This window comes from Cherax quadricarinatus, chromosome 72, assembly GCF_038502225.1.
Source record: "Cherax quadricarinatus isolate ZL_2023a chromosome 72, ASM3850222v1, whole genome shotgun sequence".
NCBI classification, from domain to species: Eukaryota; Metazoa; Arthropoda; class Malacostraca; order Decapoda; family Parastacidae; genus Cherax; species Cherax quadricarinatus.
Window position 1 is genome coordinate 2,629,846 of NC_091363.1, and position 23,228 is coordinate 2,653,073.

Sequence of the window (23,228 nt, forward strand, 5' to 3'; positions counted from 1 at the left end):
TCTCACAAAGACAAACACTAGTAGTTTGTCGTACTGTATAATTACTAATATCACTGAAGCTACACTTTTCTCCTCAAAACCTTATTTACTTACCTTATGTCTCAGTTTTTCTTATATTGTATCTAGAATTTTTTGTCTTCATTGTTTTTCTTAACAGGGCTAATTTTAAATTGCATTTCTGTGTACTGACAGTATTTATATTGCAATAATTCAATGTGAAATAAATTTTTTGCTGGTTAATTGAATTTAGTCATTTAGACAATCTTAAGTTTTCTTGTACAATCATAATGTGCATAACTATTGTTTATTGTTTACCTGTTGTCTGCTTTGGGGCTATTTTTCCCTGCAGCCTAGATAGTCCCATACCATGCCTCCTATTTGGTGGTCTGATCAGTCAAGATGTCGATGCAGCAGCATACAGTCTAGTGTAAGCACCACAGCCCAGCTGATCTGGCACTAAATCAAGGAATCTACGATTTTTCCTGAAGACAGTTTGTTAATAATTTCCCTTATATATGTGAGGCGTAGGCGCTGAAAAGTCTTGGGCCCTTTACACTTATTATTTCTTAGTGTTTCATCCTTGCTTTCATAGAGAAAACTTTGTACTGAATACTGTTAGTTTTAAGCAAGTTTTTTATTTAGGCACAGATATACATACAGTTACATAGAGTATCGCATATAGCAGCATATGTGTAGATTACCTAGGATAACCCCAAAAAAGTCAGACAAAGTAACTTATTTCCATTGTCAACTGCAACACCCCTCAATCCCACCTCATTAGTCTGCCTTGAATTCTCAATCATCGGCATTAGTTATACAAAACATCAGTTAAACAAGTCACTGTGTTGATGCAAATGGTTTAAAAAACTGACAAGTTGAAGAATGAAATAATTATGCAATATTTGGGAATCTTTACTGAGGCAACATTTCCCTAGCCAGTGGCTTCTTCAGTCCAATATAAAGAAAAACAGTGGAAGAAGAGGAAGAGTTTGAGGTAATTAGTCCCTCGGCCTGGAGTTGATGCATTCAGTCCAATGAAGGACTGAAGATACCAACTCCAGGCTGAGGGACTGATTACCTCAAACTCTTCCTCTTCTTCCATCATTCTTGTTTGTATTGGACTGAAGAAGCCACTGGCTGGGGAAACGTCTCCTCAATAAAGATTCCCAAATATTGCAAAGTGTCTCATTCTTCAGGTCACAGTGTTGAAGAGGCTACAGGGTGTAAAATGAAGATAAACCTGACCTTTTATCTTAAGATATGCCTTCTGAAAGGCAGATACTGAGTGATTATAAATGTGATTCCTCCTTCAGATCATCCTACTTTGGTGGGAAACGGCAATGTCATAACACAAAAAATGGCTAAGAGTGACTACACAATGAGTACAGCATCAATGGATGTGCACTAACAAGCATGGTAATAGCTTATATCCTACTGAGGGAAAGAAGCCTGTGGCTTGTCCTAGTCCCTCTAGCCAAGGCTTGAGGCTATGTTCACTCTTTCTATTCCTTGAGGTGCAACTCACCCAATAAAATTCAGAGTTGCTAGTAATTTGTTTTATTAATAAGTAAATAATAATTTTGGTTTGTATAGTTTAAACATAAAAGTCAGTTTATTCTATGAACATTTATTTTACGTACAAGATTACTGAATATACTCATAAGAAATAAGTATACCTCATGGAATAACAGCTATAGATCTATACTATATGGTATATGCTATTTTTCCATATCCAAGAAAAAACAGTCCATGCAGTACTAATAGTCAGGTAGTGGTTACAACTGATGCCCACAACTAAGAGAGTCAGGTAGTAGTTACAACTGATGCCCACAACTAAGAGTCAGGTAGTAGTTACAACTGATGCCCACAACTAAGAGAGTTAGGTAGTAGTTACAAATGATGCCCGGAAAACATTTACAGAATTAAAAACAAAAATTGAAAGAAGGCCTTGCTATGTCTAATGGCATAACCAAAATTTGAGACAATTCACATAATTTTTATAAATATTTGTCAAACTTAGCCTTTAAATTGCAGAATAAATTCTGCACATAAAAGTTCATACACCCACACACCAATTCATAGTAGATACAGTACTGTGTGTTGAAAAATGGTATAAAATACCAACAAGATGATGATTAAGACACACATGTAACAGCTGGGTACCTTTATTGTTGAAATGTTTTACCTACACAGTAGATTTCTTCAGTATTTGACTGAAGAAGCCTACTGTTAATGCAAAATGCTCCAACAATAAAGATACCCAACTGTTGCACATGCATCTTAATCATCAACAGTACTGCATACTGTTTATTATACTTGCATAGGTGATGATGCCTTATTTCATTAGATCAAAGGTATACAATACCATCAAGTTGATAAACAAATCACATGCATCACCTGGGTATTTTTATTGCAGACTTTTCACCTGCATGACAGACTTTTTCAATCAAATACAGAGATATGATAATGGACACTTTTACAGTGTAGCCAGTGGAAGAAGTAGAGAATTGCAGCAGTTATATCTGTGGTCAAAGGTGGGCAGGACCCTCTTGTGCAATTACATAAATAAGTAAGTTTATTTGGGTACAGGTACACAGAAGTACAATTATCATACATAGTGTAAATTACCTAGGATAACCCAAAAAGAAGTCAGACAAAGGTGATGCCTGTGTGCAACACCTACGTATCCTTAGTGAAGAGACATTTTGTCTGCTGTACAGGTAAACATCTCTAAAAGCTTGCTCTGTAGGCAAAAATATTTCAGTAATAAAGATACACAAGTGTAATACATGGGCATGACCTGCCACTGGGTTCCACCCACCTGTGAAAGTCTACAACTGTTGCAACTCATCACTGGATACACTATATAAGTCTCTATCATGTTCCTGGATTAAATTGAAAAAGCCTGCTATGTAAGTCAAACATCTCTCCAATAAAGATACCCAGGTGTTGCATCTTTATAATTCCTGACGCTAAAGTGAGAAAAAAATTGGTAATAGTACTAGTAAGTTTAATTTTACCCATAAAGATTTAAGTAAACAAAATTTCTTATGAAGATAACTTCGCATTGCCCTTTAGGGCAATGCGAAGGAAGAAGAAGCACAAGCCAAGAGAAGTGAAGGGGAAGAAAGAAAAGTGAAGAGGAAGAAAGAGAAGTGAGGTACATGCTGACAGCTGCAGGGGTAAACCAAGAGGCAAATGAGTTAATAAATTTCATGAGAATAAAGAAATGTGAAAGAAGAAAAGTATATCTTCCGAAAATAGTATTCAACACAGAGTTAAAGAGTGCACAAGAAATACAAGAGGATGTTTCTAAAGGAAAGCAGAACTAAGGAAAAAAAAACAGAATGAGGAAATATAAAACAGATAAATGAATGGCATCAGGATAAGAAAAACCAGGAAGGAGACAGAACAGCAGTAAGCAGGAAAGATACAGAAACAATTACCCTTGCCTCCTACTAACACCCTCCCACCCACTCCACCCAACTTTTTGCAGTCCCACCAACACTACTCCCTACTATAAGATATCATAACACCCCAACTCTTGACCCCCCCTCTATCTGCAACATCCTTAACTAAACTCAGGGAGATCCCTTCTCCCTCCCACTCCCCACCAACCTACACACTTACCCAACTCCTCTAACTACACCCCACAACAGCCCAAATCCTCCCCCCAAAACCAGACAATCCAAAGTTCCACCCAATCAAGCTATCAACTAATCACTACAGTCATCCATACATGGAGGAAAAATACCTCTAGGAAAAAAAATTTTCTCCCTTCCCCTATGCCACACCAAAAGGAACAAATAAAATAGTTAAATGAAAGAATAAAAGTTTGGTATGCAAACACAGCCTGCCTAGAAGAACCAAGATTTAAACTGCCGAAATGATGAAGGGAGGTGCTGTGACTCTGAAAATGTACAACTCTAGACATAAACATCATCAGTAGCAAGAAATAAACCTTAGCTAAGAAGGTAGTTGAACTGTGGGAACCCAACTGCTAACACAGCCTTGCAAACAAAAGCAGCAAGATGAAATAAGGTTATCACAAAGGAAAACAGGTTTAAGAGCCATAGCAAAGACAAAAGTCAAAGGAATACTAACAAATGATAAATGTGAAGAATTTAAAGATGACAATACAATCACCAAATTGGAGGAGGAAATATATAAGATACTAAATATAGTTCCACTGTGTGTTTACAGATGACACTTTGGTTTACATGAATTTAAAGTTTAAAAAATCATGAACTGAAATAGAGGCTTTTGAAATATCTAAAGAGGTTAAATGATACTACTATAACACAAAAAACAGTAAGTCAAGGCAAGACAGGAACATGGGTTCTTAAAAGAATGTGCAGATAAACCAGGTTATCCTCTCTTGAAAATCTTTCAGCATTCACTACAACTGGGTGAACTGGCAGATGGGTGAACTGGCAGACAAATGGACAATGGTATACATTATGACAATAAAATATTAAAGAAACATCAAGAAGGGTTCCCTAACCTACAGATCTGTAACACGTGAAAAATTACTGGAAAAGACATGAGCTTAAAGTGGATAAAACACTGAGAAAGCAAAAACTAAGTAGCAAACAGGTCAGTTTTTAATCAGAAAATTCCTGTATATTAACCACATTAAGCTACTAACAGGCAACATAGTCATAGAAGTTATTCAAGAACATAATAGAAAAACAGACTGCATTTATTTGGATTTCAAAACAATCTGATAAAAGTTTGTCATGAGAACTGATCTGGAGACGGATAAACATGTTGGAATACAAGACAAACTACAGCATTAAAGTGGACAAGAGAGTCTTTGTTTAAAATAATAATGTGAACAGTGGTACGAGGTAAAAATGTTTTCTGGGATATTGTCACCAGCAGAGTGCTACAGGGATCAATATTTACCCCAAAAATACTTCTAATTTATTTAAACAACAATGCTAGAAGGAATAAAAAATATATGAACATGTTTGCAGATGATTCAAAGAGCCTATGCCAGAAAAAATCATTGTGTAGTCTTGTAGGAAGACGTGGTTAAACTGATCAAGTGGAGCAAAGAATGATGGATTTTAATGTTGATAAGTGTCATGTAATAGAAATGGAAGAAAATGAAAACAGGCCATATGAAGATTTATCTGTCGAAACTTTAATTTATGGTCACAGAGGTGGCCCATGCTAACCTCCCTATGCAGTATAAATACACCTAGTTGGATGAATAATTTTGTAGCCAGCTGGTCCAGTGGTTAACACACTGGTCTTGAGTTTTATCACTCACTTGCCATGGGTTCAAACCCCACCCATACAGCAGTTTAATACAGTACATAAAATACAATATTAAACACATCAACATGGAGAAGGACCTAAGAGTTTTCAAAGGTAGAAGACTCTCACCAGAAAAATCACAAATTATATACAGTAATGAGAAACTTATGCAGCACTGGCCAATTTAAATGAACTCATGACAAGAGAGTTGTAAAACTCCTGGCCAACACAAACCACTGGGCCAACTGGTCCAGTGGTTTATGCATGATTTGTTTGCTATCATGTCATTACGATTTTCTGAGTCAAGTTAGAAGAAAGAGCTCCAAGAATTAAAAGATGTGTAATAAAGAAAGAGTGAAGGCATCCAACATGTTCTCACTGACTAACAGGAAGGAAGCTACCAGGAGCTGGGATAACCAAGGATAAAATTGTCAAAGGACTTTGACATAATTAAAATGGAAGATTTTTCTAATACCATGAACAGGGAGAAGCCATAAATAAAAACTAAGGAAGAAAAGTTGTTGAAATGACACTAAAAAGTTTTCTTTGCAGAGTCTTAGATCAATGGAATAACTTACAAGAGGAATTCAGAGGTGCTACAACCATTCTCAATTTAACATTTTTTAAGTCATAGTACAGTACTTAACTACCGAAGACAGGACACTATGAACTAACTTCTGCTTCTGTACCTACAAACAGGTAATCACAAATACTGTGTGTTATCACACACGTGGGAACGCACACGTGCACATGCACACACAAACCACAATTAGGGGAGTACACGCACACACACAAACAGTTGCACACACATGCACATGATCCATGAGGTGGGGGTGAGGAAGTGTCATAACCCCAGAAAACACAACTCATAACCAATTCTGTGAACACATAATGAGGATCAGGCAGGGCTACAAAGAAACTAAACAGGCTGGAAGCCTGGTCCAGCAACCTGCTCCTCGAATTTAACCCTGCCGTATGCAAAGTAATGAAGATCGGGGAAGTGCAAAGAAGACCACAGACAGAGTATAGGCTAGGTGGCCAAAGACTGTAAACCTCACTCAAGGATACAGATCTGCACATCTCCTGAGGCACACATCAACCAGATAACTACTGCAGCATGTGGGCACCTGGCAAACATGAGAATAGCATTCCAATACCTCAGTAAGGAATAGTTCAAGACTCTGTACATCATGTATGTCAGGCCCATACTGGAGTATGCAGCACCAATTTGGAACCCACACCTGGTCAAACACATCAAGAAATTAGAGAAAGTGCAAAGGTTTGCAACAAGATTAGTTCCAGAGATAAGAGTAATGTCAAGGGAAATCGGCCTGACAACACTGGAGGACAGGAGGGTTAGGGGAGATATGATAAAGACATACAAAATACTGCAAGGAATTGATAAGGTGGACAGAGACAGGATGTTCCACAGATGGGACACAAAAACAAGGGGTCACAATTGGAAGTTGAAGCTCAGGTGAGTCAGAGATGTTAGGAAGTATTTCTTTAGTCATGGAGCTGTCAGGAAGTGGAATAGTCTGGCAAGTGATGTAGTGGAAGCAGGAACCATACACAGTTTTAAGACGAGGTTTGATAAAGCTCATGGAGCAGGGAGAGAGGAGACCTAGTAGCGATCAGTGAAGAGGCAGGGCCAGGAGCTATGTCATAACTCCTGCAGCCACAAATAGGCAAGTACAAATAGGCGATTATACACACACACACACACACAGCATATAAAGAAATAAAAAAAATTCATGCACATAAACACAAAAAAGAAGCATAGTACTGTGGTAACTTAAAATAATTGTGTAATAATTAAGTACAAAAAAATAAAATAATGCAACAGAAAAACACATCTGCATGTAAGATAATATAATTATAGTAAACGGAAAAGGTTCATGGTACAAGTAGTGACTGGGGCAACAAAATAGAGTATGAAGATATATAATGCAGAACAAAGCCTTTACTTTAGATGAAGAACAAAAAGGCACAGTACCATGACTGGAACAATACATAAATAACCTGCACATAGGAGAAACTTGATATGACGTTTTGGTCCGACTAGTTAATGGTCCAAGTCAGACCGAACATCCTAAGTGTATTTACGTCAAGTGGTTTGCTCAGGATTGAGGTTCATCAAGAAATGATACAAGACTGATTGATCAAGAATTAATAAAGTTCAATCCTCAGCAAAATATCAACCGAAATAAAGCTTTAATCTGAATTATGTGTCCTTATACATGTGAAAAAAAAGTGTTCAATCACAGGGAAGGGTATGGGGCAATTGTTCCACCACAGGGAAGGGTATGGGACACAACTGTTCCACCACAGGGAAGGGTATGGGACAATTGTTCCACCACAGGGAAGGGTATGGGACACAACTGTTCCACCACAGGGAAGGGTATGGGACAATTGTTCCACCACAGGGAAGGGTATGGGACAATTGTTCCACCACAGGGAAGGGTATGGGGCAATTGTTCCACCACAGGGAAGGGTATGGGACAACTGTTCCACCACAGGGAAGGGTATGGGACAATTGTTCCACCACAGGGAAGGGTATGGGACAATTGTTCCACCACAGGGAAGGGTATGGGACACAATTGTTCCACCACAGGGAAGGGTATGGGACAATTGTTCCACCACAGGGAAGGGTATGGGACAATTGTTCCACCACAGGGAAGGGTATGGGACAATTGTTCCACCACAGGGAAGGGTATAGGACAACTGTTCCACAGGGAAGGGTATGGGACAATTGTTCCACCACAGGGAAGGGTATGGGACAATTGTTCCACCACAGGGAAGGGTATGGAACAGTTGTTCCACCACAGGGAAGGGTATGGGACAATTGTTCCACCACAGGGAAGGGTATGGGACAATTCCACCACAGGGAAGGGTATGGGACAATTGTTCCACCACAGGGAAGGGTATGGGGGACAATTGTTCCACCACAGGGAAGGGTATGGGACAATTGTTCCACCACAGGGAAGGGTATGGGACACAATTGTTCCACCACAGGGAAGGGTATGGGACAATTGTTCCACCACAGGGAAGGGTATTGGACAATTGTTCCACCACAGGGAAGGGTATGGGACAATTGTTCCACCACAGGGAAGGGTACGGGACAATTGTTCGGGTATGGGACAATTGTTCCACCACAGGGAAGGGTATGGGACAATTGTTCCACCACAGGGAAGGGTATGGGACAATTGTTCCACCACAGGGAAGGATATGGGACAATTGTTCCACCACAGGGAAGGGTATGGGACAGTTGTTCCACCACAGGGAAGGGTATGGGACAATTGTTCCACCACAGGGAAGGGTATGGGACAATTGTTCCACCACAGGGAAGGGTATGGGACAATTGTTCCACCACAGGGAAGGGTATGGGGGACAATTGTTCCACCACAGGGAAGGGTATGGGACAATTGTTCCACCACAGGGAAGAGTATGGGGGACAATTGTTCCACCACAGGGAAGGGTATGGGACACAATTGTTCCACCACAGGGAAGGGTATGGGACAATTGTTCCACCACAGGGAAGGGTATGGGGGACAATTGTTCCACCACAGGGAAGGGTATGGGGGACAATTGTTCCACCACAGGGAAGGGTATGGGGGACAATTGTTCCACCACAGGGAAGGGTATGGGACAACCACAGGGAAGGGTTGTTCCACCACAGGGAAGGGTATGGGGGACAATTGTTCCACCACAGGGAAGGGTATGGGGGACAATTGTTCCACCACAGGGAAGGGTATGGGACACAATTGTTCCACCACAGGGAAGGGTACAGGACACAATTGTTCCACCACAGGGAAGGGTATGGGACAATTGTTCCACCACAGGGAAGGGTATGGGACAATTGTTCCACCACAGGGAAGGGTATGGGACAATTGTTCCACCACAGGGAAGGGTATGGGACAATTGTTCCACCACAGGGAAGGGTATGGGACAACCACAGGGAAGGGTATGTTGTTCCACCACAGGGAAGGGTATGGGGGACAATTGTTCCACCACAGGGAAGGGTATGGGGGACAATTGTTCCACCACAGGGAAGGATATGGGACAATTGTTCCACCACAGGGAAGGGTATGGGACAATTGTTCCACCACAGGGAAGGGTATGGGAAAATTGTTCCACCACAGGGAAGGGTATGGGACAATTGTTCCACAGGGAAGGGTATGGGACAATTGTTCCACCACAGGGAAGGGTATGGGGGACAATTGTTCCACCACAGGGAAGTGTATGGGACAATTGTTCCACCACAGGGAAGGGTATGGGGGACAATTGTTCCACCACAGGGAAGGGTATGGGACACAATTGTTCCACCACAGGGAAGGGTATGGGGTTCCACCACAGGGACAATTGTTCCACCACAGGGAAGGGTACGGGACAATTGTTCTACCACAGGGAAGGGTATGGGGAAGGGTACAATTGTTCCACACAGGGAAGGGTATGGGACAATTGTTCCACCACAGGGAAGGGTATGGGGAAGGGTACAATTGTTCCACCACAGGGAAGGGTATGGGACAATTGTTCCACCACAGGGAAGGGTATGGGACAATTGTTCCACCACAGGGAAGGGTATGGGACAATTGTTCCACCACAGGGAAGGGTATGGGACAATTGTTCCACCACAGGGAAGGGTATGGGACAATTGTTCCACCACAGGGAAGGGTATGGGACAATTGTTCCACCACAGGGAAGGGTATGGGGGACAATTGTTCCACCACAGGGAAGGGTATGGGGGACAATTGTTCCACCACAGGGAAGGGTATGGGACAATTGTTCCACCACAGGGAAGGGTATGGGACAATTGTTCCACCACAGGGAAGGGTATGGGAAAATTGTTCCACCACAGGGAAGGGTATGGGACAATTGTTCCACCACAGGGAAGGGTATGGGACAATTGTTCCACCACAGGGAAGGGTATGGGGGACAATTGTTCCACCACAGGGAAGTGTATGGGACAATTGTTCCACCACAGGGAAGGGTATGGGGGACGATTGTTCCACCACAGGGAAGGGTATGGGAAGATTGTTCCACCACAGGGAAGGGTATGGGACAATTGTTCCACCACAGGCAAGGGTATGGGACACAATTGTTCCACCACAGGGAAGGGTATGGGACAATTGTTCCACCACAGGGAAGGGTATGGGACAATTGTTCCACCACAGGGAAGGGTATGGGACAATTGTTCCACCACAGGGAAGGGTATGGGACAATTGTTCCACCACAGGGAAGGGTATGGGACAATTGTTCCACCACAGGGAAGGGTACAGGACACAATTGTCCCACCACAGGGAAGGGTATGGGACAATTGTTCCACCACAGGGAAGGGTATGGGACAATTGTTCCACCACAGGGAAGGGTATGGGACAATTGTTCCACCACAGGGAAGGGTATGGGACAATTGTTCCACCACAGGGAAGGGTATGGGGGACAATTGTTCCACCACAGGGAAGGGTATGGGACAATTGTTCCACCATAGGGAAGGGTATGGGACAATTGTTCCACCACAGGGAAGGGTATGGGACAATTGTTCCACCACAGGGAAGGGTATGGGACACAATTGTTCCACCACAGGGAAGGGTATGGGGGACAAGTGTTCCACCACAGGGAAGGGTAGGGGACAATTGTTCCACCACAGGGAAGGGTAGGGGACAATTGTTCCACCATAGGGAAGGGTATGGGACAATTGTTCCACCACAGGGAAGGGTATGAGACACAATTGTTCCACCACAGGGAAGGGTATGGGGGACAATTGTTTCACCACAGGGAAGGGTATGGGACAATTGTTCCACCACAGGGAAGGGTATAGGACACAATTGTTCCACCATAGGGAAGGGTATGGGACACAATTGTTCCACCACAGGGAAGGGTATGGGACAATTGTTCCACCACAGGGAAGGGTATGGGACAATTGTTCCACCACAGGGAAGGGTATGGGACAATTGTTCCACCACAGGGAAGGGTATGGGACAATTGTTCCACCACAGGGAAGGGTATGGGGGACAATTGTTCCACCACAGGGAAGGGTATGGGAAAATTGTTCCACCATAGGGAAGGGTATGGGACACAATTGTTCCACCATAGGGAAGGGTATGGGACACAATTGTTCCACTACAGGGAAGGGTATGGGACAATTGTTCCACCACAGGGAAGGGTATGGGACAATTGTTCCACCACAGGGAAGGGTATGGGGCACAATTGTTCCACCACAGGGAAGGGTATGGGGCACAATTGTTCCACCACAGGGAAGGGTATGGGACAATTGTTCCACTACATGGGTATGGGACAATTGTTCCACCACAGGGAAGGGTATGGGACAATTGTTCCACCACAGGGAAGGGTATGGGACAATTGTTCCACCACAGGGAAGGGTATGGGACAATTGTTCCACCACAGGGAAGGGTATGGGACAATTGTTCCACCAAAGGGAAGGGTATGGGACAACTGTTCCACCACAAGGGTATGGGACAATTGTTCCACCACAGGGAAGGGTATGGGACAATTGTTCCACCACAGGGAAAGGTATGGGACACAATTGTTCCATCACAGGGAAGGGTATGGGGGACAATTGTTCCACCACAGGGAAGGGTATGGGACAATTCCACCATAGGGAAGGGTATGGGACAATTGTTCCACCATAGGGAAGGGTATGGGACAATTGTTCCACCACAGGGAAGGGTATGGGACAATTGTTCCACCACAGGGAAGGGTATGGGACAATTGTTCCACCATAGGGAAGGGTATGGGACAATTGTTCCACCACAGGGAAGGGTATGGGACAATTGTTCCACCACAGGGAAGGGTATGGGACAATTGTTCCACCACAGGGAAGGGTATGGGACACAATTGTTCCACCACAGTGAAGGGTAAGGGACAATTATTCCACCACAGGGAAGGGTATAGGACAACTGTTTCACCACAGAGAAGGGTATAGGGCACAAGTGTTCTACCACAGGGAAGGGTATAGGACAACTGTTTCACCACAGGGAAGGGTATAGGGCACAAGTGTTCTACCACAGGGAAGGGTATAGGGCACAAGTGTTCCACCACAGAGGAGGGTATAGGGCACAACTGTTCCACCTAAGTTAACTGTCTCTCCCACACATTAACTTTTGATGATTTACCCTTGAGACAAACATTCAAATACATCACATAATTGTAAAATCCTGGGAAAACTTTACTTTCATCCTAGTCTCTGAGCTAGTAGCAAAACAAAACTCAAATACATTGCTAAAACTCTTACCACATTCACTTGTCAAAAAATTCTTCAGTTGTATGCATACATTTTCTTTAAGTATTATCACCTTTCTTTAGCATATTGGAAAAAAATTATGAAACTGATGACACAGCATGATAAATATTATATATGATGTGATAAAAATAAATAATACACAAAATTACTCCATGAGCAGAGTACCCAAATGAATTTTGTATGTATAAAGTATTTACCATTAAAAATAAAATATTTCTACATGAAATAATAAACTGTATTATACATTAAATACTGAAGGTTGTCCTCATTAACACCAAATAGCTTTTGTTTGCTTAAAGCACATTGGATCAAATCAAATTTTCTTTGAAATAAAAAATTAAAATGATGAAGCCAGCCTCCCTGTTGCTGTATGAGTGTATTTTAGTCTCATACAGCATATAGCTCCAGCAACATACGTACATAGCTTTAGTGACATCACTTCATAATGCTCAATAGCTTCCATAAGCATTAAAACCCGTTAAGCTGTTTGTGGCATTTTCCTAAGCATTGTTTGAAGTACAGGAGGGCCCCGCTGTACAGTGCTTCGCTTTACAGCGTTTTGTTAATGAAGTGGTTTTCAACTGGACCAGATCTTCATTCATTGAGACTTCCTACAATAAATATATTCATCACTCACTATAAGCTAAGGATTAAAATATTTTAAGGTAAGTAATGTGTGTACTATATATGCATTTTTAGGCCTAGCTCTGTTGCTCAATATATGATAGTGTAAACATGTTATCAGGTTTTTATATGTATATCTGAAAGTGAAAAAAAAAAAGGCTATGATTCACTATACAGCAACTTTTGCTTTACAGAAGTAGCCAAGAACCTAACCTGCTGTATAAGTGGAGCCCTCCTGTATGGGTAATTCAGAGTTTAAATTGCAACCAAAAGTTTAGTGGTACTGTACAGTAAATATATACATTTGTATTTATTTTTAACAAGTTGTAAGACATTTATTTTCTTATAGGTTGTGTGTAATCACCCATCACCCTCTTTCAAAATTACACATGTACATGGTGACCACACAGCCTGTGTGTCAGCCAGGATAAACACAACTCGTGTGTACATCATGGATATACAGCTTTTGTGTAGATCCTGGATACACAGCCCATATGTAATATGTGGATGCACAGCTCATGTATACATTGCAGATACACATAACAGTGGCAAGTATCCAGTCAGTAAACACATTTGTGTTTCATTTATGAAATGATCAATATAGTACAACACTGTTTTCCGAAATTCATTGTGACCCAGAACTATCTCTTAATTCTACAGTTAACTTTTAAATCTAGAGCTATCTCTTAAATCCAGACCTATCTCTTAGTTCTAGAGCTATTCCTTAATTCTAGGCCTATCTCTTAATTCTAGAGCTATCTATATAATTCTAAAAAAAATCCATAAATAACAACAATGGAAACAAGGGTAAACTAGCGCATAAACATCTTATAATAAAGTCACTTTCCTGAACATGACCAGCACTGAGTGGTGCAGCGAAGGGTGGTTCTCTTACAATAAGAAATCATTAAATATTTGCTTTGTGCCAGTCAGTAAGCCTATTTATAAACTTGTTTGTTAAAGCAAAGAATACATATAAGCAAAAATGTGCAATACAGTGACATGTGTTTGTGGTATATGGCTGCTGTGCCTCCTGTTAATTAACCCTCTTTCTGCATTACAGAACAAATGCACTAATACAGTACTGTATTTATTTTATACGAACCCCTGGGGCAATTAAAACTACTTCAATTCCTAGTAAAACCTGCACACTAAAACAAGGAATAATTCTATTCTTGAGCAAATATTTATTTTCTGTTTGTACAGGCAAACACACTGGCACACTTGCTCATTCTCTCACTCATTCACTATTCTGTTTAATTTATCTCTACCTCTCACTCTCTTTTTCATTCATTCATTCTTGTATGTAAATCCTGGATTTAATGGACTTCAAAAATACTGGATAAAATCCTCCAAGTCAATTAATTCGGAAACAACAATGGCCATTGGTTACAGAACTGTCGGCTATTGTTAAGAACATAGCAAAACAGTCTTGTTGCCATCCACCACAATCTCCATTACTGACCACCAAATCTCTCCTATTCCATTAGACTGAAAGTTTACTCACTCAGAGAGAGAGTGAGAGTGTGTGTGAGAGTGAGAGAGTGTGAGTGTACTCACCTATTTGTACTCACCTATTTGTGGTTGCAGGGGTCGAGTCACAGCTCCTGGCCCCGCCTCTTCGCTGATTGCTACTAGGTCCTCTCTCTCCCTGCCCCATGAGCTCTATCATACCTCGCCTTAAAACTATGTATGGTTCCTGCCTCCACCACATCACTTTCTAGGCTATTCCATGGCCTGACTACTCTATGACTGAAGAAATACTTCCTAACATCCCTTTGATTCATCTGAGTCTTCAACTTCCAATTGTGACCTCTTGTGTCTGTGTCCCATCTCTGGAACATCCCGTCTTTGTCCACCTCGTCTATTCCGCGCAGTATTTTATATGTCGTTATCATGTCTCCCCTGACCCTCCTGGCCTCCAGTGTCGTCAGGCCGATTTCCCTCAACCTTTCTTCATAGGACAATCCCCGTAGCTCTGGGACTAGTCTTGTTGCAAACCTTTGCACTTTCTCTAATTTCTTGACGTGCTTGACTAGGTGTGGATTCCAAACTGGTGCTGCATACTCCAGTATGGGCCTGACGTAGATGGTGTACAGAGTCTTAAACGAATCCTTACTGAGGTATCGGAACGCTATCCGTAGGTTTGCCAGGCGCCCGTATGCTGCAGCAGTTATCTGATTGATGTGCGCCTCAGGAGATATGCTCGGTGTTATACTCACCCCCAGATCTTTTTCCTTTAGTGAGGTTTGCAGTCTTTGGCCATCTAAACTATATTGTGTCTGCGGTCTTCTTTGCCCTTCCCCAATCTTCATGACTTTGCATTTGGCAGGGTTAAATTCTAGGAGCCAGTTGCTGGACCAGGCTTGTAGCCTGTCCAGATCTCTTTGTAGTCCTGTGTGTGTGTGTGTGTGTGTGTGTGTGTGTGTGTGTGTGTGTGTGTGTGTGTGTGTGTGTGTGTGTGTGTGTGTGTGTGTGTGTGTGTGTGTGTGTGTGTGTGTGTGTGTGTGTGTGTGTGTGTGTGTGTGTGAGAGTGAGAGTGTGAGAGTGTGAGAGTGTGTGAGTACTCACCTATTTGTACTCACCTATTTGTGGTTGCAGGGGTCGAGTCCTAGCTCCTGGCCCCGCCTCTTCACCGGTTGCTACTAGGCCCTCTCTCTCCCCGCTCCATGTGTGTGAGTGTGTGTGTGTGTGTGTGTGTGTGTGTGTGTGTGTGTGTGTGTGTGTGTGTGTGTGTGTGTGTGTAAACAGGAGGCCCTCCACATTCACGAGGGTTAGGGGATCAAGAACCTTGTGAATCTTGAAAATTCACAAATGTTTGGTGCGCAAATATGATGTAGGGAAATATAATAATACTGTACTGTAGCATTCACGAATGTTTTAATGTGCAAATATATTGTAGGGAAATATAATAATAGCATTAACTTAGTCTAACAACACTGCTTCCTTAACCTACTGAACCATGAACAATCATAAAACACACGAAAACATAAAACACATGAAAACCGGGCAGCATGGCATTCATGAATGTTCAAAGCTCGCGAAAGTGGAGGGCTAATTGTTCATGAATGTGTGTATATTTTTAATTCCCATTTTGTATGGCTAGGGTCAGCCACTAAAGTTCTTTGGAACATGCAGAGTAGAAACAGCTGACCTGGGGAGGTGGGCATTACTGTCTCTCATTAAATTCTACACACAAGTAAATTTTCATAATTGAAAATGATCTTTTTAATGAATGAGTTGTGATGAACTTAGGAAGACTACCAGCACCCTCACATCACGGTGGATTGTTACAGCATTATTCATGGGGAAATACTAAGTCTGTGGGGATCATACATGCCTGAGAAAGGGAGGGGGGAGAGGTAATCAGATTAATTAAAATTAAAATGATATACATATTTCTAAATTTACAGTGATTATGTATGAGTGAGGTGAAAGTGTTGAATGATGATGAAAGTATTTTCATTTTGGGGGTTTTCTTTCATTTTGGGTCACCCTGCTTAGGTGGGAGACGGCCGACTTGTTGAAAAAAAAAATCTAAATTTTTTTTTTAATTCATGTTAAGCACTAAACCTATTTGGGTCATTCATTGCAAGACATGGTGGAGGCTTGATCCTCCATCTGCTGAGAGCAAATACAAAAACAATAGTTATACAGTATATATCTGAAATGACCACAAGTTCAGTTTGACAACCTAGAATTTACCTGGAGAGAGTTTCAGAGGTCAATGCCCCCATGGCTCGGTCCTAGACCAGGCCTCACGGTGGATCAGAGTCTGATCAACCAGGCTGTTACTACTGGCCACATGCAAGCTGACGTACAAACCACAGCCCAGTTGGTCAGGTACTGACTTTAGGTGCCTGTCCAGTGCCTTCTTAAAAATAGCCAGGGATCTATTGGTAGTCCCCCTTATGAAGGCTGGGAGGCAGTTGAACAGTCTTGGACCCCAGATACTTATTGTGTTGTCTCTCAGTGTACTTGTTGCACCCATGATTTTCATTGGGGGAATGCTGCATTTCGTGACGAGTCTTTTGCTTTCATAGGGAGTGATTTTCACGTGCAGGTTTGGTACCAATCCCCCCCCAGGACCTTCCAAGTGAATATTATCACGTTTCTCTCTCACCTGCGTTCGAGGGAATACAGATCAAGGACCTTCAATGGTTCCCAGTAATTTAGGTGCCTTATCGTGCTTGTGTGTGCCATGAAACTTTTTTGTACACTCTCCAGGTCTGCAATGTCGCCAGCCTTGAAGGGGGCCTTTAGTGTACAACAGTATTCCAGCCTAGAGAGCACAAGTGATTTGAAGAGAATCATCATGGGCTTGGTCTCTCTTGTTTTGAAGGTTCTCATTATCCATCCTACCATTTTCCTAGCAGATGAGGTAGATACATTGTTGTGGTCTTTGAAGGTGAGGTCCTCTGACATTTTCACTCCCAGGTCCTTCACATTACTTTTCCGCTCTACTGCATGGTTAGAATTTGACGTATACCCTGATACTTTTTAATTTCCTCAAGTTTCCCATATCCGAGTAGTTGAAATTTCTCCTCGTTGAACTTCATATTGTTTTGCGTGATCCAGTCGAAGATTTGGTTGATGTCCGACTGGAGTCTTGCGGTGTCTTTGGTGGAGGTCCCTGCTATGGTAATCTGGGCATCATCCGCAAAGGAAGACACAGAGCAATGACTTAGATCTCTGTCTATGTCAGAAATGAGGATGAGGAATAGAATGGGAGCAAGTACTGTGCCTTGTGGAACAGAGCTTTTTACCGTGGCTGTCTAATACTTTACTGTTTACTATTACTCTTTGTGTTCTATTTGTCAGGAAGTTATAGATCCGTCTACCAATTTTTCCTGTTATTCCTTTATCACACATTTTGTGTGCTATTACACCATGGTCATACTTGTCAAAAGCTTTTACAAAGTCTGTGTATACTACATCTGTATTTTGTTTATCCTCTACAGCATCCAGGACCTTGTCATAGTGGTCCAGGAGCTGGGACAGGCAGGAGCGATCTGCTCTAAACCCGTGTTGCCCTGGGTTGTATAATTGATGGGTATCTAGGTGGTTGGCGATCTTGCTTCTTAGAACCCTCTCAAAGATTTTTATGAGATGGAATGTTAGTGCTATCGGTCTGTAGTTCTTTGCAATTGCTTTACTGCCCCCTTTGTGGGGTGGGGCTATGTCTGTTGTTTTTAGTGTGTGTGGGATGACCCCTGTGTCCATGCTCCCTCTCCATAAAATGCTGAAGGCACGCGATAGGGACTTCTTACAGTTCTTGATGAACACGGAGTCCCATGAGTCTGGGCCTGGGGCAGAGTGCATGGGCATGTCATTAATTGCCTCTTCAAAATCTTGTGGAGCTATAATAATATCCGAGAGTTTTGGGATGACCAAATTTTGGGTTTCGTTCATAAAGAATTCGTTTGGATTGTCGACCCTTAGTCTGGGTAGTGGCTCGCTAAACACTGAGTCATATTGGGACTTAAGTATCTCACTCATTTCTTGGCTATCATCTGTGTATGTCCCATCCCTCCTAAGCAGGGGCCCAATACTAGATGTTGTTTTTCCCTTAGATTTTGCATAAGAGAAGTATTTTTTGTTTTGTTTTTTTCTATTTCCTTTATGGCTTTTAGTTCTTCCTGTGATTCTTGTCGCCTAAGTTTGGTATTTGCAATTTCATTGACTAGTGCCTCCCTTCGCATTTCTGACATACAGGTCCCACTCAGCAGCTCTGACTCTTCACCTTCGTCTGTATAGGGAGTCTCTCTCTCTTTCTAGTTTACATTTTCTCTTTCTTTTTCTTAATGGAATGTGCCTTGAGCAGATCTCAAGAACCACACAGAATTCATTTTTCAAGGCAAATATTTGGATCCATGTTGTTTAGGATATCTTCCCAGCTTGTTTCATTTAGGACATGGTTTACTTGATCCCATTGTATGTTTTTGTTATTGAAATTGAATTTCATGAAGAGATCTTCATGACTGCTCACATTTTGCTGGTCAGAAGCCCTGTGCATACATATCTGTACCTCTATTATATTGTGATCTGAGTGTATTGTCTTTGATACAGTTATATTCATAGTTTATTTTTACATGATACATAGCTGTACAAGGAATTACGTATCGTGCAGTGGAACCCTGCTTTACAATCACCTCCCAATGCGACCAATTATGTAAGTGTATTTATGTAAGTGTGTTTGTACGTGTATGTTTGGGGGTCTGAAATGGACTAATCTAATTCACAATATTCCTTATGGGAACAAATTCGTTCAGTACTAGCACCTGAACATACTTCTGGAATGAAATAATATCGTAAACCGGGGGTCCACTGTAGTTGGGTGTATATGCCAAAAGCCCCCTGTATGCAGAGCATACATAGCAGATCGTCATTGTAGTGAAGGTGAGGTCCAGTGTATTTTCTAGTCTTGTAGGCTCTACTATTTGCTGGTTTAAGGCGAATTTGTTGCAGAGATTTAATAGTTCTTGTGTGTGAATTTTCACCTGAGCTGTCACCCGGGGTGATCTCTGCTAAAACAGTGTTTGCTATACTCCTCCATTTTAGGTATTTCAAGCTGAAATCTCCTAGTATCAAGATGTTTGGGGAAGGAGTTAGATTTTCTAGACACTGGTCAATTTTCACAAGCTGCTCCTGGAACTGCTAGGAAGTTGCATCTGGAGGCTTGTATACCACCACAATGACAAGGTTTTGGTTTTTCAATCTTTACCGCCAAAACTTCAACTACATCAATTGAGGTGTTCAGTAGATCTGTGCATATGAGCGACTCTGACGTACAGACCAACCCCCCCCTTGTTGCCTGTTTAGTCTGTCGCATCGGAATAGGTTATAACCTGGGATCCATATTTCGTTGTCATAATGATCCTTTGTGGGTCTCTGTGAAAGGTTCAAACATTGCATTTGACTCCGTGAGCAGCCCCTTGATGTAAGGAATTTTGTACAAAAATGGTATACAATACCGACAAGATGAAATTAAGACACATGTGCAACATCTGGGTATCTTAATTGTAGACGTTTCGCCATCCAGTGGCTTTATCAATACAATCTACACGACTACGGTGCTCTTCGCACCTACTCCTAGGTTGAGGGACTGATTACCTCATCATCTGTACATAGTTCTACTATCTTCAAGTTATGTCCTGGAATTTGTATTGATAAAGCCACTGGATGGCGAAACGTCTACAATAAAGACACCCAGATGTTGCACATGTGTCTTAATTTCATCGTAAGGAATTTTGTTGTTTTTTGACGGCTTTAGACCCTGTATGCTTGCAAAGTCAAATGTCATTATATTGGTGGAATTTAGGGGGTTTTATTCACTGGCTCTAATATCTGTTGTTCTGGAGTAGAGGCCTATGTCCGTGCCTCTGCTCCAGAAGTGTTTTCAGTTGGTGAAGGATTATTGTCATTTCTTGCCAGTCTTTTTCCCTCCTAGCCCTAAAAATCCTCTGTCCCAAGAGAGGTTATGGCTCCCCTTCCCTCTGGCTGGTCTGTCTCTTCTAGTCCCCTTTAGGTGATGTGCCTGGCAGTATGCATTATAGCAATTTCTTTCATGGATTGATGAGTGACACATTTCTGGGTGGAATAAGTTACAGGAGGGGAGGTTGCACTCTCCTGTTGTCGTGTGGGTGCGGCATTTTTTGGGATGGTCAAAGGTGCATGTCCCACCTGTTTTACCAGATATACCATGCGTGCAGATACCCAAAGCAAAGTATTTACATATACTGTAATTCTTATAATACTGATATAATTAGATATAATAAAGAGCCCTTAAGGGAACTCCTCTATAAAAAAAAATTATGGTGGAGAAAGTTGTGCAGTGGAGGTGGGAACTCAAAGTATCATAGCATTGAGACAGGAGACCCAACCTGTTTAGCTTTGTGCTTGCAAACAAAACTTCTTATGGGCTTCTTCGGCCTGTTTGCACAGGTAGAGAATTTGCTCTAGCATGTCTTGAGCAAAACCGTACATTTGTAACTAGGGGTTGGCTAAAGTCAATGTCCTGCTAGCTAGAAAGATCCTGATCATTATATGTACTCCTGCCCATATGGACTTCCAAACAACCTGTCAAACAATGGTGAGTCAATACTATTAGAATGGAAACAAACACATATGCAGTTTAATGTGTTCCTTTATTGACAACGTTTCGCCCACACAGTGGGCTTTTTCAAGTCACAAACAGATCTATTTGTGACTTGAAAAAGCCCACTGTGTGGGCGAAACGTTGTCAATAAAGGATCACATTAAACTGCATATGTGTTTATGTTTCCATAGTGTCGGTATTTTATACCATTTATTTTCACTGTTAGAATGTTGAGACTCATAAGCACTAGGCTGAAAACCAAAAATGGTACATTTGGGTCAAATACTCTCTTATCTTTTTTCATATACAGCATATACCTTGATTTAAATTTTTTCAGGACAAATTCACACATTCGACCTTTTATTTATATTGTAGTCTAGGTTTCACTGGGGTAGATACCACTAGACTCAGCAAGAATTTTTCAGGAATCTAGCAGATGGTCACTTGGTAACCCACTAAGGTGAAAAGTAAAAACCCTTATTGTCCTTTATACAGTGCTATAGAAGTGTCAGGAAACAGTCACAAAGGATCAGTGCTCATTTCAACATTTTAATCAACATAAATGACTTGCTAGAAGGAATTAGGAGTTATTTTTTGTATTAACACATTGATGATTTCCCACTGAGACAGGGTTACCCAAAAAGGAAGAAACACTTTCAATCATCACTCACTCCATCACTGTCTTGCCAGAGGCATGCCAACAGTACAAGAACATGATTACAAATGATGCAAAAAATCCTATGCAAGATGAACAATAAAAGACCTGGAAAGACTGAGCAAGTGGAGTCAGAAATGGATGGTAAAATTTAATGTGAGAGCATGAAATATAAAATAAAGGTGTGAAAGTGATAAGAGGCCCAACACAGATTACAAATTATGTGATAAAACATCAAAGAGTTCAGACAAAGAAAGGGACCTAGAAGACATCAGTGATAAAAAATAGGCACCAGATATAAACATGAATATATTGTATTGTAGTGAGAAATTCCCATGCAACACTGGCTAAGTTTAAAATACCATTCTGTTGATATATGAACTTGGAAATGTTGAAGGAGTCATTTACAATAGTATACAGTACATTAGACCATAACTGGAATGCATGGGACTGATGTAATGTCTGAACTTAAAAATATAGTAAAGCAAGAAAAGGACCATAAGAGAACTCTGAAATAGCTTATTATTTTTATTTTTATTATCACACTGGCTGATTCCCACCAAGGCAGGGTGGCCCAAAAAAGAAAAACTTTCACCATCATTCACTCCATCACTGTCTTGCCAGAAGGGTGCTTTACACTACAGTTTTTAAACTGCAGCATTAACACCCCTCCTTCAGAGTGCAGACACTGTACTTCCCATCTCCAGGACTCAAGTCCGGCCTGCCAGTTTCCCTGAACCCCTTCATAAATGTTACTTTGCTCACACTCCAACAGCACGTCAAGTATTAAAAACCATTTGTCTCCATTCACTCCTATCAAACACGCTCACGCATGCCTGCTTGAAGTCCAAGCCCCTCGCACACAAAACCTCCTTTACCCCCTCCCTCCAACCTTTCCTAGGCCGACCCCTACCCCGCCTTCCTTCCACTACAGACTGATACACTCTTGAAGTCATTCTGTTTCGCTCCATTCTCTCTACATGTCTGAACCACCTCAACAACCCTTCCTCAGCCCTCTGAACAACAGTTTTGGTAATCCCGCACCTCCTCCTAACTTCCAAACTACGAATTCTCTGCATTATATTCATACCACACATTGCCCTCAGACATGACATCTCCACTGCCTCCAGCCTTCTCCTCGCTGCAACATTCATCACCCATGCTTCACACCCATATAAGAGCGTTGGTAAAACTATACTCTCATACATTCCCCTCTTTGCCTCCAAGGACAAAGTTCTTTGTCTCCACAGACTCCTAAGTGCACCACTCACCCTTTTCCCCTCATCAATTCTATGATTCACCTCATCTTTCATAGACCCATCCGC

The 23,228-nt window shown here is 41.7% G+C and overlaps 1 protein-coding gene across 1 annotated transcript in view; it reads right to left on the reverse strand.

Moving 5' to 3' along the window:
• The window catches only part of Glut1 (Glucose transporter 1), a gene marked incomplete in the record, with an annotated part of 492,009 nt that overhangs the window by 173,193 nt on the left and 295,588 nt on the right, over window positions 1–23,228 (reverse strand). The window contains 1 exon segment of the mRNA XM_070100219.1: window positions 4,649–4,663. Coding sequence (XP_069956320.1) covers window positions 4,649–4,663 — 15 coding nt within the window.